This window comes from Carya illinoinensis, chromosome 11, assembly GCF_018687715.1.
Source record: "Carya illinoinensis cultivar Pawnee chromosome 11, C.illinoinensisPawnee_v1, whole genome shotgun sequence".
In the NCBI taxonomy this organism is placed as follows: domain Eukaryota; kingdom Viridiplantae; phylum Streptophyta; class Magnoliopsida; order Fagales; family Juglandaceae; genus Carya; species Carya illinoinensis.
Genome location: NC_056762.1, coordinates 11618081 through 11638838, shown reverse-complemented (window position 1 = coordinate 11638838; position 20758 = coordinate 11618081). Strand labels below are relative to the sequence as shown.

The following is a 20758-nucleotide window of genomic DNA, read 5'->3' as shown; positions in this document are numbered from 1 at the left end:
GCCACCAAGAACCACCAATAGATTCACCACATCAAGGGCTTCCTCCCCATGTCTTTCTTTTCCCCTAACTCTCTCTTTTTCTCCGATGGATCTCCATAGCTAGAGTTTTGGTTGCACCACCGTACACCGCCGTACACGGCCACCCATGGTGTTTCACCACCACCATCTTGTTCCTCTCATCACCATGACCTTCTCCAAGAAATTTCATAGCCAATAGAGTTGTGTGTAGCTCTCACTCTCCCTCGGCCTCTTTTCCTCAAAGTTGGCCGATCTCCACCGTGCACCGCCACCCACGGCCAACTCTCACTTCCAATAGCTTCATAAATATCTCTAGGTCATTTCCTATCAATTTCAAGTCTTGGTTTGTCTCTGTTCGAAAATGGGTATTTTACAACCCACGGCCATAGTGTATTTTACACTGTTACGTTGCTTTTTCTCCGCCGTTTGCAACGTCGTGATCCTTCAAAAATTATCTTATAGCGCTGTAAGTATTTTTCAAACTCTATTTTAGATTTAAATATATTATTGCTTTTACAATAAATTCATTGACTGGTTGGTTAATTTCAGACTGAGTCCGAGGAGTCGAGGGTCGGATGGATTGAGGAGGAAGTTGTTTGGTTTTGTTGATTTTGTGATTGGTTGGATGATTTGTATCTTGAGGTGTGCATTACATGGTGCATTCATGTGCATGTTTTAAATTGAGAAAAACTAGCTTTATTCATGTAAATAGATTTTCAGGTGCGTGTGTGTCACGACCCCAAGCCAGGATGGGGTATTATCTCGGTGGAGCTCCTCTGGTCACTCGGGAGTGGATAATACTGAGTGACATCCTCTGAGTTGTCGCTAGGCGACGACCGGATCGCACGATACGATAACGCTGTCGTGTCGACTCCGTGGTCTCTAGGGTGGTGGGGACTAGAGGATGGCCTGGTCTAGGTACGCGCTGGGCACGAGAACTAGACATCGCTCGTTTAGATGTCACACACGTAGTCATTACCTGCGGTGTGGCACAGGAGCCAGAGTGTGCGGATGATCCCTATGAGAGATCATGGTGCATACAATAATTGGATCGGGTTTTTGGATATTGGATATGGGCCATTTTCTGGGAAAATGGCGAGGTTATGTTTGAGACTTGTGATCCATTTTCTGGAAAAATGGTGGTTTTTCGATTTGGGCCATTATCTAGGATATTGGCAAGGATTTGTTTAAAGGATATCTTTTGGGCCAAAATGGGATTTTGGCATGCGTGGAAAACTGAGGTTTTATGGGATATGTGCATTTGGCATTCTTTCATGCATATTGTTGAGTATAATATAGTTTTATCTTGTGGCGTTTGGATTTTTACTTACCTGCGGTACCATTTTGGTACCGTAGATTTTGATGTAGTTATCGAGGAGGAGGAGAAGGCTGAGCCCGAGGAGGCGGCTCCGCCAGAGTTTTGATTTGGAGTTTTATGCCTTTTAGTTTGGTTTTGGAACGATATTTGTGGCTTGTAATATTTTATTATGTATGTTTTAATCGGGTTTGTATTAAACAAAAATTTTGGTACTTAGTTATAAGACTTTTGTTATCCGCTGCGTGTTTTTATTTGCACACTTGTTACATGTACACACACTTGGCACTTGGCGATAGGGTGGTGACCCGTGTTGTCATCATCCCGACGTCTCGATTTTCACATATCCGTACATGGGATTTGGGGGCGTCACAACACACCCACCCCAGGCGTCAGCATCAGGAGCCCAAGAACAGCACGAGTACCCAGCTCGCGTACAGACCACACAACCTCCACTATAGAGGTCGGTCGTACGTCCACCGGCCGTAACATCGTCCACCATACTCCACTAGCACCAGCCTCATGTTGTGTCTGAACAAAAGAACTTATCACCCCGCTCAGTTTGAACATTGATAACAGAACAAAACCAAGAAAAAAACACTGAAACAGACGAAAAAAAAAAACACAAAAACAGTGGTGCTTGCAGAGCAAAACCTCTCTTAGGAGAGAGCCTACGGTTGGTCGATGATCTTTTGAAGTCTTAGGTCCCATAAAAACCAGCTTTTGAATCGGCAGGTGGCTCCCCGGTGGCGCGTGACCATTACGCTCTGGTGTAGTCTGAGACTCCATCCCGCGCGTGCAGGCTACGCTCCCCTCCTTTGGCGCCATGTTCAGAGGTCTTGAAGATTGACGGTTGGCCAATGTCCTGGTGGGGTGCGTGTTGGCGGTCGATGGCTGGAAGCGACCCGGTCGGTACTTCCCTTTATTTGCCTGAAAACACAAAAGCTAACGAAAAAACGAACACAGGAAACAAAAATTAAATAGAAAATGAGGGGGAAAGGAGGAGGGGGGGAGCCAAACCCCCGTCGATCGCTCTGAAAGTTTGGGTTAATCTTGAGAGAGAGAACGGAGAGTTTAGAGAGAGAGAGAGACCTTCGATTTGTTTTCGTACGATACTAAATCAAAAACATAAAACATATTTATCTCAATCTTACATTTGGAACTAGAGTGCAATATCCAACGTTTAAACATCTCATACTCTGAAAGAAAAGTCTCACATTTTCTATTTAAACTATTAAGTTTTCAAAATACTCAGCATCTCATACTCATTTATCCAATAAATGAGAGAATAAATATATATTTTTATAATGCTAATGTGCTACAAATTACATTAATGCTTTCACATATATAATATGAGAAAGCAAATGATTGGAACACGAGAGAAAACGAGGGCATGAATAGTAATGAGCAATAAAACAAATTTCTTATCAAATAAATTTAAGAGAACTATTATAGATATAAAGAGATTATACAAAAATAAACACATAAATTACTATAATTTTATGAGATCTATTAGATCTATTTTATAATAAAAATTATTTTATAATATGACGTATTACATCAAGCCACATCAATTTGTATATTTATTTTTATATATGACATATTTCAACTTCATGATTAAAGTATTTTTCTAAATTTAATTATGTTAAATTTTAATGTGTAGTCTAGTGCCGATATGTGGATTATATCATTTATTAGAAGTTAAAAGGTGTCATTCTTTTATTTGATAATTAACAGAGGAATTTCACTACATATTAATTAAAGTTAAATTTATATAGGTGACCATATAATTGTTTGCAAGGCAGCAAGTCATTTTACCAAAAGAAAAAATAAATAAATAAATAAAAGTGAAAGTGACTATTTAGTATTTAATGGTAACTTGATGATGTACATGGAACTTCCTTTCTCATCCTATCAGTTGGTCTTTTTCAAATACGAACCCATAATACATTTTTAAGTTCCATCTCAAACCTCCTCTTTGAACAAAGAATGGATAATAATAATAATAATAGTAATGCTACTATTCCAAGTCAAAATTCCAAAGCTCCCTCCCTCTCTTTTGGTGACTCCAAAAAAGTTTCAAACATGACCTCCCACAATTGTGGAAAGTTCTCGCCGGGCCGCCCTCCAACTCTCATCCAAACCACAATTCATTGGAAACTAAAGTCACTCACCACAAAAAAAAATATGATGGATTTTTCTTTTTCAATGGAAGGAGAAAATAAAAAACATCGCTCATGTGTTTGTTTAAAACGTATGAATTGAAGTCTCATAGTTTTTATAAAATCATTTACTACTATCTTTAAAATTCATTTTATAAATCAATTTTGCTATGTACAATCAATTAAGTTTATTATTTTCACACTATTAATTTGGTAGAACTCAGTAGTTATTTTATATTAAAAAAAACGATGTAATCAATTACGTTGATTTATAAATAAATAAGTATGTAAAAGTGATTACGCATAAAATTGATAATAATGATGACAAAGAACACAACATCAAGAAGTAATATGCCGCAAATATAGGGTCGTATGTGCAAAATTAACAAAGTTATTGCTTTGGTCCATTTTAATGGCTTGTTCAAATCAAAACCACTCAAATATCAAAATCACAAACCTCATTTTGTTTCCACGACACACAAATCTCTCTCTCTCTCTCTCCCCCACACATGAAAAGCTAAGTACTTGAGAGACCCAAATTGAAGAACAATAAAGGCCATGGCTTTTCTTCTACTCAACCTCTCTCCCTCTCTTCTTCTCCATCACAAATCGAGAGAAAAATCTTTCAGTCACCCATCATTCTTCCCCAACTCAAATCCCAATTCTCATTCTCACTTTCTGCCTCCTCTCTCCCTCACTTCTACTGCTTCCTTCACCAGCCTCCAATCCCCTCCTCCACTCCAGGACGTGGCTCAGGTTAACACTCCCCCCGGTGAGGAGGATAAGCACCAAAAGGACGACTTCTATGTCAACCTTGGCCTTGCTGTGCGGACGCTCCGAGAAGACCTCCCTTTGCTATTCACCAATGACCTCAATTATGATATTTACAGGTGATTTTCTCGTCTGGGTATTTCATATTCTTTGTTTTAATTTTCTGGGTTTGTTATATTTTCTAGGGTTAATGCTTGGTTCCTGAAACAGTTGCTATTTTTGTTTGATTTCATTTAATGTTTTCAGGGATGATATTACATTTTCAGACCCGTTGAATACATTTACTGGTATTGAAAACTACAAATTGATCTTCTGGGCATTGAGATTTCATGGTAAAATCCTGTTCCGAGACATTTCGCTTGAGGTATATCGGATTTGGCAACCTTCAGAGAATCTGATTTTGATAAGGTGGAACTTGAAGGGTGTCCCTCGGGTTCCATGGGAGGCCAAAGGGCAATTTCAGGGCACGTCTAGGTATAAATTGGACCGAAATGGCAAAATTTACGAACACAAAGTTGACAATTTAGCGTTTAATTTCCCGCAGACGCTGAAGCCGGCTGCTTCAGTATTGGATTTGGTGGGTGCATTCCCTTCAAGCCCCAATCCAACATTTTTGTTCGCGCCGGTGGATGTTTATTCATCTTCATGGGTGGAGTTTTATCGGGCAGTAAGGGAGACATTGAAGCGGGAAGGGTACTTGCTTTCCCAAGATGGTTTGATTACTTGTTCATAGATAGCGAGCAACTCCATACACCAATCACTTCATACATCAGAATTCAACATATATGTAATTTGTATGATATATTATATTGGTCAATAGAAAATAATGGTTTTTGTTGAAGGACTAGGGTGTATATTTAGATAGGCAGGTATGTTGGTGGTGGAAGAGAAGCTTGGGAATGAATGAATATAATTATATATGTTGAGCTAACAGGGTTCAGATATGTATGTATACAAACTATTGATTTACTTTTTTTTTTTTTTGTGAATCTAGTTCTTCATTTATTCTGATTGGCTTCTACTATTGCATTTTTGTGTTTCTTGCATCAAGAATACGCTACCCTGGCTCCCCTGCTGTACCATTTTTCGTCTTTACACAACCCGTCTTCCTATATCTTGCTCATCATCTTAATTTTTAGGGTTCTGCATATAGTGATTAGTTGAATCTTTCATGCTATCTGCACTGATCACTTTCATCACCTACAGTTGTTCTTTCCTAAACTTTGTTTTGGATTAACTAGAGTGAGTATAAAAGACAGCAATCTAAAAACAAGGAAATTCCGACGTCTAAGTCGGGAACATTACCAAAGAAAATGGCTGTGCATTAACTGGCTAGGTTAAATTTATATCATATCACCTTTATTTTTCTCAAATCCCGAAGAGGCAGCATCTTCTCTTGTTTCGGCCCAGTCATCCAAACCTTGATGAAATTGTTGAAATATCTTCTCTCCCGCTTTCAAAACTTGTCTTGGTGTTGTAGTAATTCATGAATATCACCCATTTGCTTGATAATTGACGACTGGATGATTTGTGTTATAATAAGTGTTCTTCTGATAATTATGGAGCGCATTTGATTATTGTGGAAGAACCATAGTGATGTGGAAGGGGCTCCATAATGATTGGTTGCAAGTTTGTAACCTGGAGGAAGGAAAAGGTGCCATTTGAGCATGTGCAAGTATGTTCAAGGCAGGCCCTTGCATCCTCTGGACAAAGGGTTTCATGTTTCTGTTATCTAATCGGTAGTGAAAAATAAGCAGAGTGGGTTCATTGTCTCCCATTCTCTATGATGGAGTGATGAACACGTGAGAAACCTAGTTTCCCATTGATACTGTCCTAGAATCGAGGTTCCTAAGGTTCTAATATCTTTTTTAGTATTATTTTATCGACTATCCTGTACTTTTACAAACATTCTCGAGGGGATGAAAGTGAAAAGGACATGAAACATAACTAATGCTTATTGCTTGAGGTGTGAAAGGATGTTTTCCTAGAGAGATCCACTTTCAACTTCGAATGGCAGGGAAAAGTATGATATTGTTTGAAATGTGGCTATAATGCTAGGGCACAACATAAGGAAGTTTTAAGCATCTTGACATGTGAGATCACATCGTCACTTTTACTATCATCACACCGCAAAATACAAATATATCAGGCAGCAGCTGGAAAATCAAGGCGACTCCAACAAATAATATGGAGAATGTCCAAGATTAACAACCAGCGGAGGTGTAATTCCTCAATTTTGTCGAATTACTATTGAGCTACAATCCCAAAGATACAATTTGAGTAGGTATTTCCTGCAAGGTTTTGAGAAAAAGAAAAGGAAAAGGTGGTTTTAAGAAGTGCAGAAGAAACACAGCACGGCATCATACAAAAGAACCAAATAAAACTGAAATCTCACCTGCACACTTTCCATTATGATGCCAATTACAGAGGCTATACACACCAAGTGTAGTCAAAGAGGAAGCCTATCTAAAATTGTTATTGCTGCAACACCACTGAGATCAGGCTTCAGATATTTTTCGTATGTGACTCTCAACTGTCCTGTTCCAGCATCTTTATGGAATCTTAGGATCATCTCGGCACAATCCCTATGGTGACCAAATTGAAAAATGATTTAGATACTCCGGGAGGCTAAAAGTCATTAAGAAACTGAATCTTGAAAAGTACCTGAGTTGGGATTCTTCATAGCGTGCATGTTTGCAAAGCAGGGGGGTCCAAGCTGGAGTCATGTTCAGGGTACACCTTGCAACATAGATAGCAGATGCACATAGCAAAGAGGGCTTGAACTTTAAAGCTTCATATTGAACTAAGCAAAGTTCAATGAGGTAGAACGCCAAGCGTTCAAGCTGGGAGTAATTTCCACAAGGGAGCAGAGACAATCAGCAATTGATGATTACAAAATCATCTGGTCTGCATTGAATATAGTCTGCCTCTAGCAACTAACAATTAATAGCATGGCTATTGTAAGTTACCACATACCTTTGTGTCTGACTGAGCAGCCTTGAGAAATCTCAACATAAACACATAAGGAGTAGCAACATTAAGACGAAACTTCAATTTCTTAAGAATAAGCCTCTCCTGTATGGCAAAGCCAATGTGTATCATTAGCATCATGCAAGTACACTAACCATTGCAATCAAATTTTGAGAGGTCATCAGACCAAAGATTTGTGTAGAAAATACAAAATTTAAACAGTTATAAGGATTCTTCTTCTTTTGCAGGCTCCTAAACGGCAAAGATAAACAGTTTAATACATCCCAGGGAAAAGTAAATGTAAGCAAGGTCATTTAGAATATATTTTCCACAAGTCACTTATTTGCCTTATGTGTACCACATTAGGTGTGAAATTTGGTATGGGTTTTATATGCTTAAGCCTCTCAATAGCTTAAACGTTTGTGTTAGGAGCTGTTACTTGATATCAAAGTCTGATTTATTGTTTATTGGACAATGTGTCAAAACTGTTTGCTCCAAATATTTAGGACGTGTTCAGGGGAGGGCTGGAGTGTTGGAAAACCTTACAGTGGTTAGCTTTGGAATGGGCTTGTGCACTAACTGGGTCCTCTACCTCATACCTTAAACGATTGGCCTGGAATGAATAAGTACATTCCAACCCATCCACCCTGCTGCTTTCGGGTGGCAGCAATCAAAAGAACAGAAAAATGAACCAAAAAAGCAAAGCTTAGAAGTGGGGGCAGGCATACCATTGCAAGCATTTCATCTCTTCTATACGATTCCGCTGATATACTAATTAAGTCCTTGACCTGTATTATAGGGAGGATAAAACTCAGATAACCATGTACTCTGGAAAACATTGATAGCATTGAAACAAAATTTGTGGGCATGTGATTTGAACATATTGATCTTTACCCTGGGATGCCAAAAGTCTTCATATTTTGATGCCAGTAAGAGTGCAGTAAGACCAACCAACTGCAGTTCATTCTTCTTTATGGTAGCTTGTGAAAGAAATCCATCTAACAAGGTCACCATGAGATATAGAGTTTCTTGCATTAAATCAAATTTGAAGTGTACCTGTAACGGGAGTTGCAAAAAATCCAGCAAAGAAAATGAGCTCAGTAAAATGAATGCATAGACAATCAATATTGGAAAACTTTCATCAAAATGCTTTTCTGATCGACCAGATGATCAGATTGCCTTATAACCAGAAAGGGAAAAGACACGAGAGAGAGAGAGAGAGAGAGAGAGAGAGAGAGAGAGAGAGAAGATTTTAGCAGAACGCATGGGAAGAAAGATAAATACCTCAATTAACCAGTTTATAAGAATACCACGCATATGAGCTGTAATGTCTGTCTGAACTGACATATAATTTTCCAAGGACTGATTCTGTACCTGCAGTCAAAGGTCAATTTAGCATTAGGCAATAACATCAAACTAAATTGGTTTAGAGAGCAATGCCAGAATGCTAAATTCAGATAATAAGATTTAGAAATATTCTTCTCATCAGCTGGTTTAGTCTTTTTACACCCCACACCCTATGTGACAGACCGGGTTCACTAACAAAAAAGAACCGGCTCTTCTCTCTCACCCAGTGCCCTTTTGCCTGAATTTCACCTCTCCTCACCTCTTCTCCCCTCTTCATGCAGTGCAGGCTCTTCCCCCATGTTCCTCTCTCACCGAGTTAGTCATTTCTCTCCATCATTCTAGGGTAAAATCCGTGCTCCTCTTTCCTTCTTTAGTTCGTCTATTTTTCTGTCTGTGGTTCTAGGGCAAACACGTCTCTTCATTTTTCTGTGATTTAGGCAAACACAAGCATTTGGGAAGTCTAGCACACGTCCCTTGTTCAGTATGGAAATCTTCTTTTTGGAAGATAGAAGAGGAAATGAAGATTTGAGGGCCAACACAAACACAGATCTGCATCTAGCGAGGTAAGGATAATTGCTGTTCTGGTTTTTCTTTCCAGCAAGATTTATTGTTCTGAAGATACTGGGAGTCAAACCCAGTAGCAAATTTACGCAGCAAATTGCTCTTGCTAGCCATAAGCCCATTGTCTTGAAATTGATTTAAAAAAGAAAGCAATGACATATTGGTTTCCCAAAATTGTCCACAAAAATTTAGACCCCAAATTGATGCTCCTCACTGAACGGTTGCTTTGTTTTCCTGAGCCTATAGAAAAATCATTAATAAAGATCGAGAATGTGAAGCACACATGCACACAGTGTAAGGGGAGTGCAAGCTTGTCTGATCATTTTGCTGTGATTCTTCTTGCTGTGATTCGTCTGATCATGTTGCTGTGACAAAGTGGAAGAAGTTTGCGCCAGCAGGGAGAGAAGAAGAAGAACAAAACTTCACCAAGCTGTAGCAGTGCAAGCAGGGAGAGACGAAAAGGAAGAAACTTTGAGCTGCTAATGGGTCGTTTGCACCTTGCGGGGAGAAGCTGGCCAAAATCGGTGGGGGAAATTTTGAAATTGAAATGGGGGAAGACTAAAACACACGTTTCGATTGGTAAGGTAAAAAAAAAAAAGGCCACGTCAAGTGTGGGTGTTAGATAAACAGTGGCTGATGGGTAGCTGAACTATAAGATATAACTACATATTTGAGAAACATAAGTTAAAAGTCATTAACCCAGAATAAAACAGAAACAACAGAATGGTGTAAAAATATGGGAATGGAGACAATAATATTAAACATCACCTCTGTAACCCAATAGTACTGATAGATCTCATCAACATATTCAGCCACTTCCAGTTGATTGCAAATGTCATCAATACTTGGTAGCTCTTGCAACTTCATTGCTTCACCACACTTCTCTATTAACTGCAACATAATAACCATTGTAATTGATATTCACAAGCACAGGGCCAATGCATTACCAGAGTATAGTGTGCCTCAACCTTTGATCTTGCCATTAAGGAAGATGTATAAGATCTCCTCCGAGCTGATTTTTTTGTAGCAATGATATCTGGTACAACCCTTGGATTGCCATCAGCATCAGATGGAGGCTGTCCTTCTGTGGCTTCTTGTGGATCCACTAATGCAATATTCGCTGGAAGAGATGATGTCACTGCTTCCTCCCTTTTCTTGGATGAGATTGCAGCAACAGATGTCCGTTTGTTAACATTTGAAATGTTATTGGATTTTAAAGTCCTTTGAGCATGGGTAGCCTTGAGGGTGGTCTTCATAATTGGCTATATCATTAATGAAATTAAAAGTTATTCGGATTGCTAAAACTCATTAGACACAAAATTGTGTCAATATGCTGATTGCAAATCGATTATATTTAAAAAACAAAACTAGGCTTCATGCACAACCTAATTTCATTAACATGATGAAGCATTGTAACTGCTTAATTATGTGAAAAATACACCAGAGAAACACATTAAACTTCGAAAGCACGTCCAGCTAACTAGTCAAAACCAGTGTTGATGTAAGTGCTCTTAAGCACTAAGTGCCAAGGCCGAAGCAAAATGAAGCACGTTTACAAAAGCCAGCTTTAAGCACACTTTTTGGGGCTTTTTGTGTGAGCTTAAAGCGCAAAAAAGTGTGCTTTTGTAATTTAAAAAATAGAAATTAAAAATATCATGTCAAGACCAATAAAATGATGTAAACAAATATTCTTAAGTATTTAGTTGATACTGAAGATCATTTACGTACCATGGCGCTACATGTTTTCTTATGTTATTATGTATATGCTTTAAACTCAATATAATATTCCAAGTTGGCTTTCTAGATGAATTGGTATTTGATTGTGTTAGCATAGAGGTCAATACCTACAATTCTTGCATTTTTTTATCATGGCCTTTCCGGTATATTTTCAATACAACCCAGTACTTTAATTTGACTATGCTATCGAAGATTTTTCTTTTACTACCATTTTTTTGTTTTCAATTAACTGCACAGAAAATTTATGGAGGGTCCTTTTTGTAATTAATTCATACTGCAAGGGTTATTTTTTTTAAAAAAAATACAGGGTCTTAAACCTCTGTACTGCATAGGACGGGGGAAAATTACTGTTCTGGTCCCTAAGATTTGCACTCTTTCAAAACTAGTACCTATAGTTTAAAAAGTTTAGATCTAACGCCTAATGGTTATGGTCAAGTTTTAGAATGGTCCTTCCATCTGGACTCTACTACTCTCTTGAAGGAAATTGTAGCAAGCTCAACTAGAGTAGAAGAATCACAACAACATGAACAATTTAACATAGCAAGCCCAAAACACATAAAACATGTCACATACCCTGGTATTTTTTCTTTGTAATGCTCGGGCCTCTACATTAGTTTGACCCCTGTAATCATACATGAAAAAATTTTCTTTGATTAGTAATCATATACGAAAACATAAAATTAATATATAGGAATCTCAGTCTTATATAGTTTGCCATTCCATAAAACTAATGAAAAAAAATAGATAAAGTAATAATCCAACCAAGTGGTGTTAAATAAATCTATCTCAATTTTAAAGTGAGACAAATGAGACTACTAAATTTGATAAATTATATCAAGTTAGCTTGGTGGGGGAGAATCGAGTGGTCCACTCTCGAAAATGTGCATTATGTAGCTTGCATAATGTGAATCAGTTTATGTCTGCAATGTTATGTGAGCAGATAATCATGTACTAAAATACCTGATTCTCAAGAAACCCTTGCAATGGATCATACACATTAGAATATTTAACAGCTTTAAAATTAAGTAAACGCTACATTTGCTTGTATGCTGTCAAAAGATGAACACAACTTAATTGATATGTGCTTAGTTGACAGTGTTAGACTATAAAATACAACCCATGCCATGTGCAAACCTTACAGACTGGAAAGTATACAGCCATATCATTTACACAGAAGAGGAATTGAATAAACTAGCATGAATTTTAAGTTCAATGGACTGGATAGAAAATAAAACTGGCATATCTCATCATTACTCACATTATTATGAAGCCATCACTCACTCGATTCTTCCAAAGATGACTCCTAGCATTTCTTACCAGGGGTGCTACTTTCCTGCCAGCTTTACCAACTGAACCAAGCAACAAAATCATCAACAATTGAGAAACATAACCAATGCAGCATATGCTGAGGATAATGCAGAAACGAACACAGCAGGCCCAATTAAGAATAATTTATTAAAATTAACATTGTGATTTATTTAAGAGTGTGCGCACATTATGTATAGTATATTGCATTATTTCTACTGGTTCTTGCTAACTATAGCACTTAACATAAATAAAGTGAAAACACATTGGATAGTATAGCTCTTTGCCCTTGCACATGTGAAAGACTGAAAAAGTCACCATAGTTTACCGAGATATCCACTTTTTTCCTTGCCCATGTCAGAAATTTCAGCATTTTCCTTCCAAGCAAAACAGAAAAAGATATCAAGAAGTAATGGAAAAGAAAGGGGAAAAAAGAATAAAAATCCTGCCACCAAACACACTAGAACTGAAGAAGGAAAAAACTCATTAGAAAAGGAAGGAAAAGAAATCTCCACAATCAAGCTCTCCAACTAAAATTCAAAAAAAGACTATGTATTATGGCAACCTTTGGGATACTTGTATCTGCCTGGTTCCCCCTTTTTAGCACTGGCAAAGAGTTCCTTCAGCAGAGTGGGATAATATTAAATAAAATAAAAAAATTGCACCAATAGCACATGCATATTTTATTTATGTTGGATAGACCACGTTATTTTGGAAATTCACATACCTATTTGATAAAAGAGAATTCCTTGTAGTCCTGGTAAAAACAAAAATTATTATGTAGGAGTCATCTACAAACTTTTAAGTTGTATAAGAAATTAGCAACACGAGAGTTTCAAAAAATATCATTAGTATCAACAGAACCCTGGCTTGAAATCAGACTGCTTGTTCTAACAGGAAAAATAAAAGAACAGGGTTTCTCATACCTGCCATTTGTATGAACTGAATCATGGCTTTGACTCATGGTCTTGTTCCTATAACCATCTGAAGAGGCATTCAAATCTTTAGAAAACAATATTTCTCAAACAAGTATCTGCCTATTGTAATACCGAATCAGAGAAATAACAATCTGAAAACTTATGTAGGAAACCAAATAACCTCTCTTGGAAGTATTCAAGTTACCAACACCTTGACTTGTGCTTTCCTGCACTTTTCCCTATATTTGAACAATAAAGATTTCAATATTTCTAACTTATCAAAAAAAAAAAAGATTTCAATATTTCTAGCCGGCAAAAACTTTTATAAGACAGAATGATGGTTATTAATGTTTGCTAGCCTTGACAACAAAACCTCTGATGCTGACACACATTAAGATTGATTAACAAAGGAAAAAATGGAATTTTTTACACCATCAGATACATTATTCTAAAATTTACCTACATGTTGTGTTAGAAACAGAAAAACAACTGATTTTACCCAATCTATCACATTGATTTCAAGACCCTGCTCATCTTTGAAAATATACAATAGGTCTTAGAATCTGAAGCTCAAACCCACAATCTGGCAATTCCAAACACTACAATACATCACTCCTTGGTGGTTGTTACTTTCTCCTTACCAATTATGAAATGCGTTGCTTTTTTCTTGACTCAGATTCATTGATTATTACTTAAATAAATTTTCCTAGTAACTTATTATTTAAATAGGTCATGATCAGCTGCACTAATCCGATGTTATTATATGATTTACCTTCACTATGTCTATCATTCCAATATACTTAAAATCTTTGAAGAACACTTGGCGTAGTTTTAAAACCATTTCAATAACATTTTAGAGATAATTAACAAATGCAAGATTTTAAACTGACCATTCCCTTCATCTTTTGTTGTGTTATGCATTAAAAACAAATTCAGACAGAAGTTGGAAACATCAATTAAGTAGAGCTACTTCAAGATAAATGACAATCATTTAGGATGTTTTATACTTCTCTGGTCAAAAAAATAAAATTTTGTTACAAATCAAAAAGAGTGAATTACACTAAAAAACAATAGAAACAGAAGAACAATGCAATGGAACTCAAAAGAAAGCAAACAAGCAGTAGGAAAATATAGACATGTATATCGGTCCCAATTTTATACCATAATGGATTTCCTTGATGAGACATTCAAAATCTTTCCGGCTGGACGCAGTGAAACCCTAGACAGCACATAGTAGATGTTATTTAAGATATATGGAAAAATACAGACAATCTATATCCTAGCCCATGTATGAAAATTCATTCTTGGAACATGTCCTGAAAAGAAAAGGAATGATAGATAAATCAACTCCTTTAATATGAATTTCTGAAAGAAACAATGAAGATTTTGAAAGCCAAAAACTGTCAAACCAAAAAAGAAAATAAAGAAAACACAAATATTGATTCTATTCATTTTATTTTCCATATCAAATATGGGGTTCATTAGATGACTATCAAAGTTCTTTTATGCAAAATGAAGAGAGTTGAGAGATAGAGAAGGTCAGTGCAAGAGAGATAGGTATCCACAATTCATCTAGCAAACATATGTTAGTGGAAAGAATCAAAGTTGTGGTTTGCACTAACCACAACTGGCACAACAACGAAAAAAAGTTGTCTCTTTCTTAAATGGATATGGGGAATGTTACAAATACACATAAAAACATGTTATCTTTGAAAAGTTTATCAAACAAGAAATTCAACCAAAGGAAGGCAGCAACCGCTTAGGCTATGAAAACAAACCAAAAAACAAGAACGGGCAACATTTTTATTGCCTGTTTGGTTTTGAGTTTGGGGGCTTTAAAGGTACTTTTAACAGTTAAAAGCTCTTTCTTAAAAAACAGTATGTATGGTAAATTTATAAAAAGTGCTTTAAGCACCAGAAACAGCTGAAAATCCACTTTTTTAAATAAGCACCAAATTAAAGCTTTTGTTGAAAAGCTCATGCAGATAATTTTGAAAACCACCATAACTAAAAGCACTTTACGCATAAATTTACCAAACAGTAAAGAGCATTTCAACAGTAGAACTTTTTAACAAAACTCTATAATTAAAAGCCCTATTACCTACAGCAATCCTAAACAAGCACTTGTATTACCAAACCCACTTTCAAAATCAAAACTGCAAGAGTATTTGAATCCTGAAAGTAGAAAGGCATCATTTTGACAAGCATGTAGAAGAAAATGATTGATAATGGCACTGACACTCATGGTTCAGAGTGCATACCGTTGCAAAGATGTAGTTGTCTTGCTTATACCTTTCCTGAAATAAAATAGAGCATGTAGGTTTAGAGGCACTACTCCCAGGGCCAAAAGGGCTAAAAAAGGATCATCTCATTTATCATCTTTTCTTCACAAGAAAAGATTGAGTATCAGAAATTATTTCAAGGGGCAGAAAATAATCCAGACTCACATGATAAAATGATTCTGAACTCCTAATTTATAAGAAAATGTAAAATAAGAAACTCTTCTATAGCCCCCCAACATAAAAGAAAAGTAATAGAAAATAAAGAGCGTGACGAAGTTAAAATGACAACATACATCAGTTTGGGGCCATCACACATTGCATTGCTCGGAGAGTTTCTCTTGACATTGCTAACGTCAGCCAATGCTTTTCTTCTGACCATTGTTTTTTCTGGAGAAAGGCCAATCTAAAACTTAAAAAACTTCTCAAAGCATAACCCAAGGCCTGTTAACAAATTTATTCTAGTTAATCCTTACCGGTACCGATAAGTTTTCCTTTGCACTTCTCCATGTTATTGAAAGCACTCTTCATGAAAAAAACAAAGATAAATTAAAATTCAATATTCAAAAATGCTTTGGCATTGTCCAATTTATATATGCCTTACACCAATCACGATTTGTTTTTTTGACAAGTGATAAACTTCATTAAACACTTAAAAAGGCTAACTTGGCACCAATCACAATAAATATCACCATGAATTAAGGTAAGGAATGGAGTAGTAATACCTGAGCAGTAGTCAAATTAGTCCTTTTGTTAACAGCTGCAGATTTCTTTCCACTGAGAAAACAAAAGAGTAAAGAAATAAAAATGAAGAAAATAAATTTCCCCCATCACCCCCAGCTTGTTCAGCTAAAGGCTAAGTAAAATACATCGACTTAACCTAGAGTGGGAAAACCAAATCATATCTACAACAGTATCCAATATATATGGAGCATAGTGTGCCTTTGATTATTGAAATAGGGAATAGCTGGGTATTGAGGCACATTGGCCATTTAGTGCAACTAGTACTGCACACAGGTGTTATTCATATCAGCCCCTGAATGGCTACAAAATTCTCTCTTTACAAGTCCAACCAAATCCCATTTCCTATGCCCTTTTGAAACCATGAAACCCTAAAACTTTCCAACCTTTCAGATTGCAAATCGTCCCTCTGAACATCCTTTAAACCGTACCTTTTTTGCTACCATAAAAGTCTTTGCTTCGCCAGTTTCCAACTCCATACATCAAAATCAAGTCTTTTTCAAACCGTCATTTAATGATTTATACCAACCTGGTTTTTTCTTCTAAAACTATAAACCCTAAGCATATCCCAAATGCACATAAACAGGTTGTCCCTAGTACATCCTATGTCGCAGCTGATATGTGTTCTTAAAGGTAACTGTCTTGTTTTATGGAAACCAAAGCAAAATATAGCATAATAATGCATCATTTTGTTTTCATTTCTCTCCTCACTTTAAACATCACAGCAATTTTTTTATTTGCACAATGGCCAATGACGCAGCTATTGTGGAACTAATAAATTAATAATTGCACAATCACTATTTCCTAAGGAAAAATGACATGAACAGCTGATTCATCTGCTTATTAATACAAAGAAGGGGAAGTTTTCACAATTTTTTTTGTAATAGGTAATCAAAAAGTTTTATTCATAATAACATGCAAAAAACTTTCCCAGGTAATACGATTACACTTACATGCTATCTGCATCAACTTTAACCGCTTCACTTTCCAGGTAAACCTTAAAATTTCTGACACCCCCTGTATCAAAAGGGAGAAAAATGAAGCTCTTAATGAGCTTCTATGCGGTATTTCGAAAGCTTCACTTCAAGATCGCGCCCACACACACACAAAGACAACAGTATATAATGAAAATGTACCAGTCTTGCAAGTGTGACTATTTTCAATTCCACGATTCAAATCTGCACCGTACTTTCCCTAACATTCTCCAGAAGAAATGTTCGTAAGTGTTTCATCGAGACGGAACATGAATTTACCAAGATTTGAGAAGCTGTTTAGTGTACCTTGGCAGCCATCGTTTGTCTAGTCTGGTTCGTTATAGCGTTCTGTGGCTGATTGAATGCCTGAATAAAAATAGTAGAGGCTTTGATGAAAATAAAAAAGGGAAAAAAAACAGAGCAGGACTACTGTAACAAGGATGGCTCCTTTTTTCTTCCTTTTCGTTTCTTTTTGTAAGGATCCCTCAGAATCTCTAGCGTTCTGTACCTAAATCAAAAGACATAATCAAAGAACCAAAAAAAAAACCCTGAAATAAAACCCTTATCTCCTAGTCAATGGAATACCGAATTCCCAAATTCTTGCCCACTCAATTAAACCGTAAACTCCTCTAAAAGCTTTTCATTTCCCCCATAACAACGCTATTAGTTTTTTCCCCTTTATTTTTCAACAACAATGATCACATGAAATATTCTCTCCCGATTTTCCCCTCAAAAAAAAAGAAAAAATTAAACAAATAGAGAAGAGTTTAATCACATTATGAAGAGTTTGCAGAGAAAAGAATTACAAGCATATCATTTCGATACCTAACAGTAGATCTTTCCGTTTCTTCAATCTAAAACTGAAGGGATATAGCACACTTACATATAGGTACAGATATATTTATGCATAAAAATTAGTACTTACACTGGGAAGAAACTTGGATCTCGGCTTTGAGATATCTACAGCCACTTCGAAATCTCAGACTTCGAAAAGAAAAGAGCGAAGTTTAGAGTGACAGACACGGACAGATAGAGAGAGAGAGAGGGAGAGAGAGAACGCAGCAAACGCTGAATGCTTGAATCCTACAGTCGCGCTCTTTTGGTTTTGTTTTTGAATAACAATCGTTTTTACATTAATACCCTCATTTTTATAGGTAATTTGAAAACAATAGATAACTGGCCCATGCAGGTCTCGAACCTGCGACCTTCGCGTTATTAGCACGACGCTCTAACCAACTGAGCTAATAGGCCGTCTTGCTTATGTTGATACAAAGTTAGAGTCTAACCAAGTGCTGTCAACTCGACGATTAGCCTACAACAGTTCAACTTCGTTGTACTAAGACAAATATCTCAACTCTAGCCTATCCAAACACACTCTATTTCATCTCTAAATTTTAAAAATATTCACTTAAATAAATAATAATAAACAGTGCGTGAACAATATGTAAACACTGAACAATTCGGCTAAGAATTAAAATAGTAAGACCCATATCTTTTTCGAATCTCAAAAATTAAAAATTATATATCTCATCTTATTATCCAAACAAAAATTTTTTTTATAAACTATTTCATCTCATTTTAACTTAAAAATTTTACTAATATTCAAAATATCGCATATCAAATGAACTGTGTATCTAAAATAGGCCTTAGACGCTATTTGGATGTTGAGATGATCTCAATTTATCTTATCTCATCTCAATATTTAAATATTATTCAAACTCAAACGTTCTTTAATTGCAAATTTTTAACTTTTTCATTTAATCATTACAAATTTTCTAAACTTCTAAACAAAACATAAAAAGCAAGTCAACTTTTTTAAATTTCACAACTAATAATAATATTAAAAAATTATATTCTAATAATATTTTAACTTTATAATTTTTTATTCAATTTTTTTCCTCTCTTTTCTCAAAAATCTAATATATCTTAACTCAAACCATTTCATTATTATTCATAAATTGTTTCACTTCAATTTACAGATTTTTTATTTCATCTCATCTTATCTCAACATGATTCAAACGAAATCTTACTGCATCTTGGTTGTTATTCATTACCCATTTGTTTTGGTTTTACCTACTCAAAACAAAAATAATGTTGTCACCTTTCAAGTCTAGTTTCATGACTTTTTTTCAGTAATCCAACTTTTTGTACCTCTGCGTCTCGTTCCATGGCGCTCATCTCTCTAAACTGTTCAAACACCTCCTCCCTTTATCTCCTCCAGATGACTGTTTCTTGAGTTTTCCTTCATAGGAGATACTCTCTTCCCATCTGCACTCCTTGCTGCTCTTATTGATCGTGTACTCGTCCCATCTACACTACTAGCTACTCTCTAAAGTTGGCGTTAAAGTTGTTCTCCTCTGTTTTCAACAACATGAAAAATGGACATCAAAGCACTCATCTCTCAGACAGAAGCGCTATCGTGGCAGGACCTTTATCTTAAAACATCTCCAAAAGCAGCAAAGTCATCATCTGAAAAAATACTGGTTGGAAGGTTAGTTGCCAATAGACCCCTAAATAAATTTGCCATACATTCATGCACAAAAGCCTCATGGAAATTTGTTCAAAACTTTTTGATTGAAGACATGGATGTAAACAAATTTATATTCACGTTTAGAACTCCTCAAGACAAACTTAGAGTTCTAAATCAAGGCCCTTGGAACTTTAAGGGTCACCTGATGATCTTAAAATAATGGTCACCTGGGGCAACTGTAGAAGAAATAAGTTTAAACAAGGCCATCTTTAACGTTCAGTTACACGGATTACCCCTAGACCATTTCAACCTGAAAAATTCAGTGGACATTGGAAAAGTGATAGGAAATCTTATAAAAGTAGAAGTTGACCCGATCTATGGCTTGGCTTTTCACAAGTTCATCCTCATAAAAGTGGCCATTGATGTAACAAACCCTTTGAAAAAAGGCTTCCCTCTCAAGCGTTTCGGAAACAAAGAAGTTTGGATTGCTTTTAAGTATGAAAAGTTAGCTGATTTCTGATTTCTGCTGATTTCTGTTAGCTGATTTTTGCTATGAAAAGTATAAAGATTCTACCCTTTTTTGGTCAATCTCTCCCATTATAGAAGACATTAGATCATATGCAGAAGACATCCATATTGGAAATTTACCAAAATTCATCGATCACAGAACCGATGTGAGCACTTGGTGGCGCAGTGGGCAGCTACAAACCATGTGTTTGGTAACCTATCCCTTTTTTCTATTCCTCAATACTTTCTGTATCTGGACAGTGGAAAGGATCCACCCCCTCTTTTGTAACCCTCCTTTTGTATATATTATAAGCTTGATTAGAAAAATAAAAATAAAAAAAAGTCTAGTTCCATGACACAAATCTCACCATGCATCCTCACATGTAAACAGAACAGTGATTGCCTCTGTTAACATGCCCTCTCAAATACCAGTCCCGCCAGGCAATCTTAGCATGTCAGCAGATTCAGTATAAAACTGAATGTTGAGTTGAGATGAAAGTTAAAAATTAAATAAAATAATCTTTAAATATTATTTTTTAATATTATTATTAATTTGAGATTTGAAAAAGTTGAATTGTTTATTATATTTTGTGTTGGAAGTTAGGAAAGTTATAAAGATTAAATGGATGAGTTGAGATTAGTTGAGAGGAGTTGATATACCAAACGCAGCCGGACACGCTTGAC

At 36.2% G+C, this 20758-nt stretch overlaps 2 protein-coding genes and 1 non-coding gene across 6 annotated transcripts; 1 reads left to right on the top strand and 2 right to left on the bottom strand.

The window, feature by feature from the left end:
- Window positions 1–3932: 3932 nt before the first annotated feature.
- Window positions 3933–5275, top strand: LOC122281628. Its single transcript, XM_043093312.1, has 2 exons — window positions 3933–4385; window positions 4513–5275. Exons 1-2 carry the CDS (start codon window positions 4054–4056, stop codon window positions 4997–4999), a joined length of 819 nt encoding a protein of 272 aa, XP_042949246.1. The 5' UTR covers window positions 3933–4053; the 3' UTR covers window positions 5000–5275.
- Window positions 5276–6277: 1002 nt separating this feature from the next.
- LOC122281627 (putative cyclin-B3-1) lies at window positions 6278–18203 on the bottom strand. Of its 4 annotated transcripts, none has more exons than XR_006230270.1 (25): window positions 18023–18203; window positions 17404–17605; window positions 17260–17317; window positions 17077–17140; window positions 16108–16159; window positions 15859–15907; window positions 15679–15772; window positions 15365–15400; window positions 14265–14322; window positions 13285–13342; window positions 13113–13170; window positions 12914–12943; window positions 12752–12806; window positions 12515–12563; window positions 12140–12230; window positions 11455–11503; window positions 10113–10406; window positions 9913–10035; window positions 8521–8610; window positions 8131–8292; window positions 7965–8024; window positions 7243–7341; window positions 6931–7109; window positions 6662–6851; window positions 6278–6557 (listed from the first exon to the last, which is right to left on the bottom strand). XR_006230270.1 is itself a non-coding variant. In XM_043093311.1 (24 exons), exons 2-24 carry the CDS (start codon window positions 17413–17415, stop codon window positions 6716–6718), a joined length of 1956 nt encoding a protein of 651 aa, XP_042949245.1. In that variant the 5' UTR covers window positions 17416–17463; window positions 18023–18203; the 3' UTR covers window positions 6661–6715. The 4 variants fall into 4 exon arrangements, 1 of the variants encoding a protein (XP_042949245.1); XR_006230271.1 differs by having other exon boundaries at window positions 17404–17599; XR_006230269.1 differs by having other exon boundaries at window positions 17404–17463.
- Window positions 18204–18274: 71 nt separating this feature from the next.
- On the bottom strand, window positions 18275–18348 carry TRNAI-AAU. The gene has a single exon. It is a non-coding gene; the product is annotated as a tRNA-Ile (tRNA).
- Window positions 18349–20758: the final 2410 nt, after the last annotated feature.